Source organism: Talpa europaea (genome assembly GCF_964194135.1).
Source record: "Talpa europaea genome assembly, chromosome: 10".
NCBI lineage: Eukaryota > Metazoa > Chordata > Mammalia > Eulipotyphla > Talpidae > Talpa > Talpa europaea.
The window spans coordinates 91,943,275-91,956,187 of record NC_140077.1 but is presented as its reverse complement, the minus strand read 5'-3'; the positions used below and the strand labels follow the sequence as shown (position 1 = coordinate 91,956,187).

The following is a 12,913-nucleotide window of genomic DNA, read 5'->3' as shown; positions in this document are numbered from 1 at the left end:
TTTTGTTCATCAGCTTCCAAAGTTCAGCCCCAGCCTAAAATAGAGTAATAAAATCGTTAATGGTGGGATCTGCTTATTTATTTTTCTATTCAGGTGTGCATATTGAGAAGGGAGTGTGTGTGTGAGAGAGAGAGAGAATAAGCAGTTTTAACAACTCATACCTTCAGGGTGGGTGTAATGCTCAGCCGTTTTCCCAGGTCTTGTACACTTGTTTGCTATCAGACTTACCCATGATTGCTCAGTTTTCTTGTTATGTTCTCCTGATTGCCATTCTAATGAAAACCTCACTTAATTTGAAAGCTCTTTTCAGTAATATTAACTTCATAAATGAATATCCTCTAAAGTTGCCAATGAATTAAAAATTAAGGTGGCAAATATATGGATTTATAATTATCTAGAGCAATATATTATATGCTAATTATTAATGGAGTCTTTTGATATTCACTACTGGTATGTTAGCAGAAGAGGAGAGGGATGGAGTCTATCTCTCTTTAATCATGAATTCTTTTATCAATTTATTATTTATATCCCAACTAATTCCCAAAAGGATTTTTGACAGCTCATAACAAAAGACTCCTATGTAACAGGACAATAAAATTAAAATAAAGAAATATTAATCTTGTGATGATGAAGAGACACAGCAGTATCCCAGAACAAATATTAAGGATGGCCACCATGATTTTGCACCAAAAAGAAATTTTAGGTTTTTGGCAAATGATAAAAATAGGGAATGGACTGTGTGACTTAGGCATCATTGTTTAGTAAAAGGAAGATCTGAAGTCTAGGATGTTGTTGAAATTGAAAGGATATCCTTTAATTCTACAGGTAGAAGAACCAACACTGGGGCTATTTCCTCTATTTCTTCTGAGCCTAGGACAGTAGCATTAGGTTAGGAAGAAGGTTTTGACTTTCAGAACAGAGTTATATTATTTTGCACTGGATGGCCAGGGATCTTTCCTGAAAATTTGGGACAGAAGTTAATGTGTTTGTATGGGTATTCATGAAGAAAGTAAGAAATCCTAAAAGACAAGAGACTGCCCATTTGGAAGAGCCCCACCCAATATGCCCAAAGGGATTCAAAGGCCTAAGAAGGAAATCATTCCCTCTTTTCAAAGAATTTTCTGTTGGTCACTTTAAGCTTTTGATCTCAGGGTGTAAAATTAATAATACATATTAGCTTTTCAATCTGGAAATGTCAGCATTTGGTGGGTGGAATCTAGAAAATAGAATATTTAAGGACATACAGACAAAGCCATTTTGCTCTCAAATCAGGAGATGAAATAATTTCCTTTTCATCATGGATCTTTCTGCTAAATAGATATCTGCATCATTGTTTGAAAAGATAGACATTCCAGAATTCAGAACTCAGTATTTAAAGCAACTGGGGAAAGTATTTGGAAAGGAGAATACAGAATAATCAGGCAACACTACTGAACCCTGTAGTTCACATTTTTTCATTAAATAAAATCAAATCTGATATAACTATGCTATGCCTTCATTAAAAATAGAAACAAAAATATTCTTATTTTTCTCTCACACTCAACACTCCTAAGATGCAGGCTGAGATTTTAAATTCTGAAACATACTGATAAAAAGATGTTTGCCAAGCATTAATAGTTTTACATTTTTAAATACTCCTAAGGGCACAAGTACTCTTACTAAATGATTTGGAAAATCCTGCTTTAGAATTATCTTGATCAATTCATTGAATTTCATACCACATTTTTATTTCCCTTCCCTGTCACAAGGACTCATGATATTTTGCTCTTAGTGCAGAATGCAGGAACGGGAACAAGAAAAAGGCTATCCCTTTGCAATTCTCTTCCTATATATCCTCTCTCCCCACACCACAAGATTTTGAATTAGCACATGGTTTTGGGCTAGCAGAGGTCTAATTAGGACATTCATTATATTATTCAAGTCACCAATGTTGACTCAAAGGGACATTCAGCGGGCTCTTATCAAGGCAATGAAGTAGGATAGCTTTTGGGGTTTCTTTCCCTTACATTTGCCCTCCTCTTCTCTACCCTGGAACCATGCATGGGCAGAACACCCTGCCAGCTGCCCTTTGTCACCTATACCAGGGGTCTCCTCATCCAGCAATAGCTTTTTCTGCTTTTGTCTATCCAATGGTGAAGAAGTCAACTTGAAACTTGATATTAAAATGCACTCAAATTAGCAATTGTGCCTTTTCCCTCTCCTGGTCTTCTCTGGCTTTCCAGACACCCCCTATTGAGGAAAACACTCTTTCTCTTGTGCTTGCTCTCACAGAAGTTCTAGCTCTCTGTTCTCACCTGTGGTTCAAGTCTGCCTCCTCTTATAGTGAAGGGGAGGCTTCCAGGACAGAGCTGTGTCCTTCACCCTTGTGAGTTTCATGTCTTTCAGCCCCTGGTAGGTGGCAGGTTCTGAGTTAAGGTTTGCCTGGTGAGTTTTCATGGATATGCTTGTGTGAAACTCTGTAGCCAGTACTTGCATGAACAATTTTTGGGTACGCGCTCTATACAGACTTCCCACCAACCCCTGAAAATATAGAGATTTATGGGCTGAAGCTTGAGGACTTGAGAAGTTATATTTCAGAGAGGGATGGCCCACAGGGAAGGACAACCCAAACTTCCAAGGCAGTCATAAGAAGACTTCCCAGGAGGGGTGACATTTGAGTTGGGGCTTGATGAATGAGTAGCACATCAACAGAAGAAAAGTGTCCTGATAGAGACAGATTTAATTAACATCCTATCTTGCTTGGAATAGAACCTCTTTTCTTTTGTACACATCCACAGTCTGGAAGATGAATGAAGGCAGGAAAAGGCTTGAAAATACTAGGGAGGGGGAATGAAAGCAGAACCCAGAGACCAGGATGATTTCCCTGAATACTTCATCCTTTGTTCATAGTGCAATTAAATGTGGAAATAATAAGAATGCATAATATAGTGAGTAGTAAATTTAGTATGTTAAAGGCACTGAAGATCTCACTATGTAGGTTTTGTATCTTTTAGCCTCTCCATTCAAAATTCATGTACCTTCAGTGTTAGCAATATAATGAACGGGTGGAAGAGTTATCTGCAGAATAAACTATCCTCATGCCACAAGTTTTATTTTAAAATATCTCTTAGATGAATAGTTAAAATTCTAACTCTGAAAGTTTTTTTTTTTTAGATTTATTTTTTATTTGTATAATAGCTGGGGTACAGGCCAGAGGTGCGAGAGGGTGAGAGAATTCACCAGAGACAGAGTGGGGAGCAGAACAGGCCACTGACCGAAAGCACTGCTGAGGTGAGCAGCAGGCACGACAGGAGAGGTCTGCCGTGCCATGGGAATCTCCCTGGCTGGCCGGGAATTGAACCCATGGTGCAGAGGCTGCGGACAGCTTCACAACGCTGTGTTCAACCCGCTGAGCCACCAGGGAGGCCTTAACTCTGAAAGTTTTAGCTACAAATTTGGAAAGATGTCCATATCTTTAAAGTTTTTAAAACTATATGATAAGTAAATTGCCTGCTCTATAATTTGTTTATCTATTTTGGAGACAGGTAAGTGATTTTTAGGAGAAATTTCATTTGCATTGGGCTGACCCATTGCACTGCTTGTGATACCACAATTTTGCTTTTAAATGACTGAGGGGCAATATTCCATACTCATCCTTGTTACCTGAAAAACTTCTAGGGAAACAGATTATCTGATATTTATTGCCCTAGGGAATCACAACTTTACAGAAAAATGGCTTATTTCATATTTTACACAGGGCGGGATTTTAGGCAAAAGAGCATGTCCACATTTAAGCTGAAGTTGGAAGAAACCCTTCCAGCCAACTACAATTTCTACATGTATATGTTGTACAGAAACAATTGCCAGGACATCAGAGAGAAAGAGAGGGAACAATAATATAATCAGGAGCGAGGGTTATTTCTAGTCTAAGGCATCAAAAATTTCTGCTGCGAGGCAAGTATTTTGATTCTGTTAATCACTTGTGCCCAAGCCTAACACAATCTTCATGCATGTTTGCAATCTGCAGACATACATGCTAGATGATTGGACTGCCAGGAGAATGTAAAGAAAAAAAAAAAAGTCATGTGTTGTTTGTATTTATCTGGTTGCAAACTGTTGAACACTACACTGACCAAGTCGGCTGGAACAAACATCTTTTATTAACACACATTTAACAGGATTTAAAATATTCATAGGAAATGTGCATTATTATTATTTGGCATCAGCATGCTAGATTTTTAAAAATGCATGGAACTGGATATTGGTGGCGCACTGAAGTAAATGACAAATTATTTGAAAGGAAAATCTATTAAAATTCTTCACAGCCCCTTTCTCTGCCCATGATAACTCCTCTTTATACTCAAGCATTTGTTTCTCTGGCTATAGCTCATTTCCTGACTCAGTTACCTTTTCTGGATTCAGCGGTGTCACAAGCTTGATAGAAATAATAGGCTTGCTAGATCACGAAAAATACCACTATTGAGGAATTTTATTAACACCAGGCATTTGGGGCCCATGGTTGATGTGAAAGTTACCTACTGAGGGGGTGAAATTTAAATGTGAGCACGAATGTCTTCTCTGTTTCATTCTGTAAGATGATACATAACATTTCTACAATGGAAATTGCACGTGGGCAAACAGGAGGTGCTGGCCAAGATCAAGTATGAAGTGCAATTCTGGCATGGAGCTGTCAGCATGGGTGGTTTCAGAAGCAATGCTTTGAAGCCTTGACAGAAAAACTGCTTGTGCCCAATGCCAATCACTCAGTCTTTGTCAACTCAATTGCACATCCTTTCAGAGATGGCATCCATCTCCAGTGACACCCAAAATATAGAGTTCACTGTCATCACATCTCGGGGCTGAGCAAGCACTGGTAACTTACCCTGGAGGGGCCAGTGGCCAGCCTCTGGCTCTTTGCTAATGTGTGTGAATTTGTAGTGTGTGCAGGAAGCAGAGAAACAAAGAAGTCATCAGCTTCAGGGAAGGGATTTAAATAAAAAATGATGGTTGGGTTTCTTGAGTTAACACCTAATGCATAGTCAAGGGTTACTCTTAGGTGAGGACATTGAAGGGTTGATACTATTCACTTCAAATCCAGGCATCCAAAGTCACTTTTTTCTCTGTGCATGAAAATTCTAATCATATCCACTGGGCTTTGTTTCACAGTGAGATGAGGCAGGGGATAAGTTTGATCAACAAAGGAACTCTGCTAATTGCTACTTAGCAATATTTTGGACTTTATATGCAAACCTCTTCTTACCTGTAGATAGGAGGTCATACTCCTCTACCAAAACTTAGGGGGGCAAAGTGTTGCTATTTGTGTGTGGGAGGAGAAACTGTAGGTGCCGCATGACCAGACCATTTTCCTTTTCACCAGCATGGCATAGTCTATGAGACCATCACCCACACAGAGGGTTGACTAATTCTTTTAAATTAACCTTTGCATCTAAAAATTTATTTCTAATGGTTTCAAATTGTTTTCTAAAGTCTATTTTGCATGTAAGCGCTCCAGTTCACACATCTGTACACAGCTGGTGACCATGGTGTCAGATTCCCAGCGTCTGTAATGTTCCTCCTAAAAGGAGCATAGATAGGTTGAGAGATGCTTTAATGCTTTCTGACTCTTGGATGTCCCTTTCTGTATTGTGCTGAACATTTACTAAATGGTACCCTTGAGAACCAAAGGGATTGGAAGTACCATTGTAAAGTTCCTAACTTACTCCCAGGAAGTAGTTGCCAATCAGAAGTGGATAAAGGATTATATATTATTGTTCATAAGAGTTTTTTTTTAATGAAATAAGCTTTAAGGGTGGTAAATAGTTCTGATTCTACCTTTTATCCTCACTAAAATAACACAATTAAGGGTATTATAAAAATTAGTCTATTTGATATTTGATTGACATTGTTTCACATACCATGCCTTTGAACTCATATCTAGACTTCTGAAAGTCACTCTAATCCCCATCAGATTTAGAATCAGAATGGCTCTTGGTCAATAGAACAACATCTTCTAAGAGGTCTCTGAAAAAACTTGACAAGATAACCCCAAAGAACCTCATTGCTTAAAGGTACTTCTCATTTCACTCTGTGTAACTTGATTTAATTCCCAATTTTCTGTTAAAATTATACTTCCATGTATATTTATATTGAGGTTATCTGTCCACAACCAAGTATAACAACACTGAATTTACTTTCTATGGGACCTTCTTGAGAAATAAGATCTGGATTTCAAGCCCGTCTGCCTGCCAGAATTCCTCTAAAGCAGAGAATACTAAAATATTCAGTCACACATAAAAATATTTTAACCTCCCTATTGCAGGACACCCTGATGTGCCCTGAAGGGTAGCATGGGGCCATCTCATCATTTATGTGAGTTACTTTTTTCTGTCTGCAGACCTAACCCTCACCCTCCAAGCGCACATTTCTCTCTTTTTTTCTGGAGAGTCTGACCACGACCGCCCTGGAAAAGATTATCACCAGCAATTGTAAAGCAAATAGAGGAGGCTTGTTTCTTTGTTTTCGGAAAACTTAAGAGATTTAATACTCCCTAATGCAAAGGACATTTGGTGGTGGGTAGTTCAGGCCACTTACTGTGCTCTATGGTCATGAATGGGACCCAAGGGCTACTCGCACTTCTGAATCCATTGGAGGCCACCAGGCAGAACTCATGCTCTGTGCACGGTTGGCGCTCTCTCACTTCACAGCTTAATGATGCAGAAGGATTAGAAAATAACCTGTATGAGAAAGAAATGTTAATTAGGAAGCTTTGATAGTCAATGAAATTAAAAAAACATGTAAAATGTTATAGCAAAAATTTTTCAGAAAATGTCAACATATATTCAAGGAATGAAATTTTCTATTATCACATGATCTGTCCTTTAAATAAGTAGCCATTTGGCTGAGAGTTTGCAATATTGCTTTATAGGAGAGGAAAATTTTAGCTGCAGTCACAATCTAGCCTACTGTTGACAGACTGGCATGTGGAATATGCAGAATAAGTACTATAACTTTGCATTTTTGGGTTTCAGGTGTATACCTGCTTTAGGCAATACATGTGCTCATGAAAAGTTATGGGTGAAGACTACTTGTTCTGAAAGATTATATTGGGGCCTCCCTGGTGGCATAAGGGCTTAAGCACAGCACTGTGAAGCTATCAGCAGCCACTGCAGCATGAGTTCGAGCCCCAGCAGGGAGCTAACCACATGATACAGCAGAACTTTCCTGTCTTACCTGCTGCTCCCCTCAGCAGTGTATTTCAGTCAATCTGCCTGTTCTGTGCCCGGCTCTGTCTCTGGTGGATCCTTTCAACCCCTGCAGCTCTGGCTACACCCCAGCTCTTATATGCATAAATAAATAATTATTTTTTTTTTTAAAAGAAAGCTTATATAAAGAAAGAATAGATGAGTTAGCCTAGCCCATCACTGTTAAAGCATGGCTTGTTTTTTAAATTTTTTGAACTTTTCAAAAGTAGCTTTTGCAAACAATTGCGGACTAGTTCAAAACATAAGTCTACATGGTCTAACCCCACTGACAGTGAGGAGGATGGGCAAAGTCTAATGCTCACTCTAGAAATCCTCTGGTGGGGTGGCTAGGCCTCATCTGAAACTGGTCCCTGGGAAAGCCAGGGGCGTCGTTGAGAGCTGGTGTAGACCAGACAACCTGAAGACTGGCTGGCGCGGCAGATGAGAGCCTGGGAGGCAGCGCACCATCTGGAGCTGTCGGGACACACAGATGAATTAGAGCAGAGAAAACTGTGGAGAACATATGCTGGATGGAATCGAAATGCTCCATATACTGGAAAAACTGTTCCTTGGGATCAAAAACAATGTTAAACATGGTCCATTTAATTTAACATTTTCCTTCCTGAGCTACTGTACTTCCTTATTGTTCATTTCAACACAATGACGTAATGCTTTGGTTGTAAGAAGCCGGCCCCCAAACAGCAAGACCAACGGAGAGACAGTGCACTCCCACCTGCACTTCTGCTTATCTAATTGAGAACATGTGGGGAATTTAGTGAAGCAAATATTCAAATACCTTTTTAATTTAACTCTTTGCCCAACAATCAGGCAAAAAATCCCAACAGTGAAGGGATCCAGATCTCGTACTTACTCCATCTCTAGTGCCCACCCCTGCCCTAATCACACATTACCCATGAATACAAGTGGAATTTTTTTTTTTTTTTGCAGTAAGGAAGATTTTTTAAATTGTACTTTTCTATAACGATAGACATGATTAGTTGAAAATAGTACATTCCAATCTTAATTATCACTTATGAAAATATAAAAATGAAACATTTTCCCCCATGTGTTTTCTATAGCAACTGCCACTTCTCTGGGTGACACTGCCCTTATCATGTATGTAGGGGTGTGTATGTTGCTTTTTCCCACCTAAGCAGTGTCTGGCATATCTGTCCAGAATCCAGCATTCCTGCTTCATATAATCTAGCAGCTAAATCTATTAGAATAGTACTAGAAAGCTTAACAGGATATCATAAACTAAACCTTATTGTACTAAAAAATTGACAAGACAACTCTATTTTGCTGCTCAGGTGAGTGAAGAGTGTCACAAGTAGAAAATATGGAGTCAAGATATTTCAATGTTTCAACATCCATGGTGGACCTCTTACTGATATGAGGACCACTAAGGGAAGAAGTCAGTTATGGTGGGATCAAGAGTTCTGCTCTGTCCATTACATTTAAGATATATAAAGTATACCTTTAGCTAGAAAGGTATACTTCAAGAACTTCAAGAAAGAAGTTGTAGCTAGGTCTGGACCAATATGCATGGTTTGTGTAAGTTGAGACTTGATGAAGTGAACTAGACTTGATGAAGTGATCTAGACTTGATGAAGTGAACTAGTGAATGTGGTAGAGATCTGAGAATAGAGCCCTAGTATCTGCCAACATTCTGAGGTCAGGAAGTTGCCTCTACCACAAAGGAGACTTATAGGAGTGACCAGTGGCAGAAGCGTGAACTAGAAGTCAAGTAAAGAAAACACCTCCCATAGGAAGCTCTGGTCAGCTGTGTCAACTATGCTTGGCTTAAGGAAGAATACTAAGAGCTACATTTTGCATTTGGTCAAGTGTGTGTGTAGCTGGTGACCTTGCTCAGAACAGATGCACTGCAGCAGTGGACATGGCAGTTCGATTAGAGAAGGTTGAGAAAGGCATGAGCAGGAAGGGAATGAGTGGATATAGTGAGCATAGACAACTCTTGTGAGAGATTTGGTTCTGAAGGGGCGTATAAAAAGGGGCAGCATGGAAAGAGGCTAAAATTATCTAAGGGAGGCATTCTAAAAATTAGAGATGTACTATGTGTGCATTCTTATTAGAATGATCCAGTAGAGACTGGGGGAAATGATAATGCAGGAGAATGAGTGTGGGAAAGAGGCTAGCCAATAAATGTGTCAATTGAATTAAGAGCCAGTGCACATGGGCTGTTGAATAGAGACAGACATGTCCCCTCATTATGCAGAAGAGAATATAGAAATCAAGGCTGAGATACAGATAGGTAGGCAGATTTGATGATAGGAAAAGTAGCAAAGATCTCTCAGTGACCTCAAAGACTTCGTCAGTGACCAAAATAAAAGCAAGGGCATCAGCTCAGTGCACAAGTGTGAGAGTGAATTAGATGCTTGAGAAGAGAGGAAGTGGCATGACATATTTCTTTCAGTTAGTAGAAATGGGACATGACCAGGGAAGGTAATGAGAATACTGTCTGGGGCTGGCTATCCAATCACTAAACTCTGTGTCTTGGCTTGAAGGAAATTCATTGCTAAAATATTTTTAATTGATCTTTTATCTGTGAACACAAATCATTTTAACAGTGATAAGTTATTGAGTATGTAGCCTTCATTTAATTAATAACAAATGCACATTTACAAAAAAAGCCTGGAGAAAAAGTATGTAAATTGCATTGACAATTCAAATTGTGAGTGAAGATCAGCTCTGATAAGTCATCATTATGAAAATCTTAAGGATTTTGAATATATCACTAAAACCCTCCAAATGTTCAAAACTGTGGAGCTGTATTTTTAAGAAAGAACAGAGGCATGCCAAAGGAGTAGTGTCTGTAATAACAAAGTATCTTGGATTCTCTCCTAAGTGATCACAAAAATACGTCATCCATTAAATTGGTCTGATTATATAAGATTACAAAATATTTCCAAGCAAAATGATCATCTTAAGTTATTTACATACACTATCTCATTCTGTATGCTTTAATAACACTGCATTCTGGAAACCTTTCTTTCCCCTCTGGTTAACCCCTTTTATCCTAGACCTATCCCTTAGAGGCTCCTTAGCACCAAAGCAATAACTAGGAACCAGCCATAATTCCACCCCTGGTTTCTTAACATGAGAGCCGGGTATCTATCACCTTGATATATGGCCTCCAAGATGCTATGTTGCTCAAAAAGCTTCTCTAAAGTTGAATACGACCCTCCCGGGGCAAGCACTCTACAGACAACCTCCTGAATCAACACATCTTGTCCAGTAAATACTAATTCTACATGGCAACTAGATAAAACAGCTACTCCAATCTATAAATTTAAAGGAAGGGTGTATTTAATAAAATTTCAAATATAACTATTTTTTTCCAAAGGCAAAATGAATATAAAATATGAAGTAATAGATTAAATCACAGATTAGGCTACTTTAGATAGTATGATTTTTTTAATGTATGATTTTATTAAACTTATAAATGATTCACACTTTTGGGCTCTTCCTATCAGAAACAAAAGAAAACAAAAAGCAAACAGAACACCCTAACCTTTTGTTCCATAGGGATTTATACAACTCTGGGATCGGGGAAGATTCACAGAGCAAAAGCAGAGGCTTTGGGCCAGGTGGCCTCTGACTACTGAGGCTAAAAGGGTCAGAAGAGTAATGTTATGGGGAGAAAATTAATTCAATATGCTTTTCATACACACCCATTTTTCAGGACAGCCACCGATCTGTTAAGATGACAGGTATTGTGTAGACATGTATGCATTTCAAAACACTGGACTCAGACACCACAGTAAGATGCCAAAGAAGCCTTTGATATTCTGTATGAGATTCAAAGCTGTAATAAAAAATATCAAATCCCACTCCATACAAGTTTCTTTGCTGGGGGCAGGGAAAGGGCAGGCTAGAGAGATCTGGGGATTAGACCACTTACTTTGCATTCAATGGAGAGATAAGACATGATTCAGTGACTAGAACATGTGGGTGCAGAGCGTAAGAGGAGCTTTTGTGCTCTGGGGGTTTCAGAAGGTGCAGGTGTGACCTGGATCTTGCCTTTTGGAGAAACAGACCCTGAAGGGGCACCATGGTGGGGAGGGGGACACTATCAGTTCTTCTGTGGTATTCATGTCCCCAAATTAAACTGTCTGGGGCTCCCATCAACTCTGCCCATCCTCATTCCAAGCAGGCGTGGTAAATCCTGTTGCCTTCACCTGGACTCCGGTGCCAGCCCAGTACAAAGACGCCTTCACTTCAGAGATAGTTCTGGCTTCCTCACTGATGTCTTCTTGTTAATATAACATAAGAGAAACCATGGCCCTTTATCTCTATGCCTCCTGGCTGCATCGCTGAATAGCCTGGCACATATTCAAATTCTTTGGATTACACATTTTCCCCTCATTTTCTGAAATAGCTACATATGAATAAGGATTTTATATTCAAGTTTCCAGAATGGAAAATTAAAGTTCAGACACATGTATTGAGTTGTTGAGTCATAAACAAATTGAAAACAGACGGCAAGACTCAATTTCCAGTCACTAAACCATATGTCATTAAAAAAGATATTAATTATGAGGGATATGCAGATGTGCTAACAAATGGACAGTCAACCTTGAGCTCAAGGATGCACAAATAGAGCAGCATTAAAAAAATAGTGATGAGTAGGTTAAAATGGATTTAATGTTCACAAAGTAGTCTTTCATAATAACTAACTTTTAAAACACATACTCTGCACTAGATTCTTTAACATAATTATTTCTAATTCTCAGAATATCACCAAAGATTGTAGCACTATCTCCCTGCAATACAGATGGAATCTGAGGCTCAAATTGGTTACATATTTTATCTCAAATCACAAAACTGGTTATGGGCAGAGTGAGGATTTAAGCTGAGACTGCTGAAGTTCAAAGACAGTGCTCCTAATTCTATACCATAAATAGCATGTGATAGCAGATGAATTATAGCAGAGGATAAATATTAAGTAAATATAAGAACAAATCTCTTACAGAACTAAATAGCTTGATTACTCTCAAGAAATGTTGGATTTATATTCTGTTCAAGTCAAATTCTTAAATAGTACTTTCTGGTCTTATTTCATTATCATAGCAGGGTCTCTGTCTCCCTATCATTGCACAAGGAACCTTACCTTAAACTATTAGTGTGACTTTACCAGTTCTCAGGAATTCCATGAAATGCAAAATGGAGAGTTTCTCATGTTATTAAGAGAAATATATTTAAAAAAATAAATGCAATCTACTGGTAGGTTATGGAATTGACCTCTGACCAGAAAATGTTTAAAACTAAAACCCAGTATTTTAAATAGCTTAAAAATCAAAAAAGCTCCCACCAAATAAAATATTGTTGCTTAAAACATCCCAAATGGGTGGCATTCAGACTTCTATTTGATCATTACCAATGATAGGAAGATGGTTGCTTTGCAAATTGTCTCATTATTGGACAGATCTTATTGCTGGTAAACTCTTTTTATGTAAAAACTATATCCCTTCTACAAAACTTAAGGTAAATAGCATCTTTTTGCCTCTGTTGGGGACTTTTACTTATGAAATGGGTACTTGAGATCATTAACAGGGTGCACTGGGTTGTTGCATAAATTGGAGCGCTCTTAGGTAATGGCACTCAGGCTGGGCCATGCTAACAACACTGTGATGTGATGAGTAACATAATCCCTGAGAACAAGAGTTTACTGC

The 12,913-nt window shown here is 38.6% G+C and overlaps 1 protein-coding gene across 1 annotated transcript in view; it reads right to left on the bottom strand.

Annotated features, from left to right (window-relative positions):
• USH2A (usherin) overlaps nt 1-12,913 on the bottom strand; it is a gene marked incomplete at both ends in the record, with an annotated part of 619,110 nt that overhangs the window by 209,151 nt on the left and 397,046 nt on the right. The window contains 2 exon segments of the mRNA XM_084245562.1: nt 6,571-6,713; nt 7,544-7,694. Coding sequence (XP_084101688.1) covers nt 6,571-6,713; nt 7,544-7,694 — 294 coding nt within the window.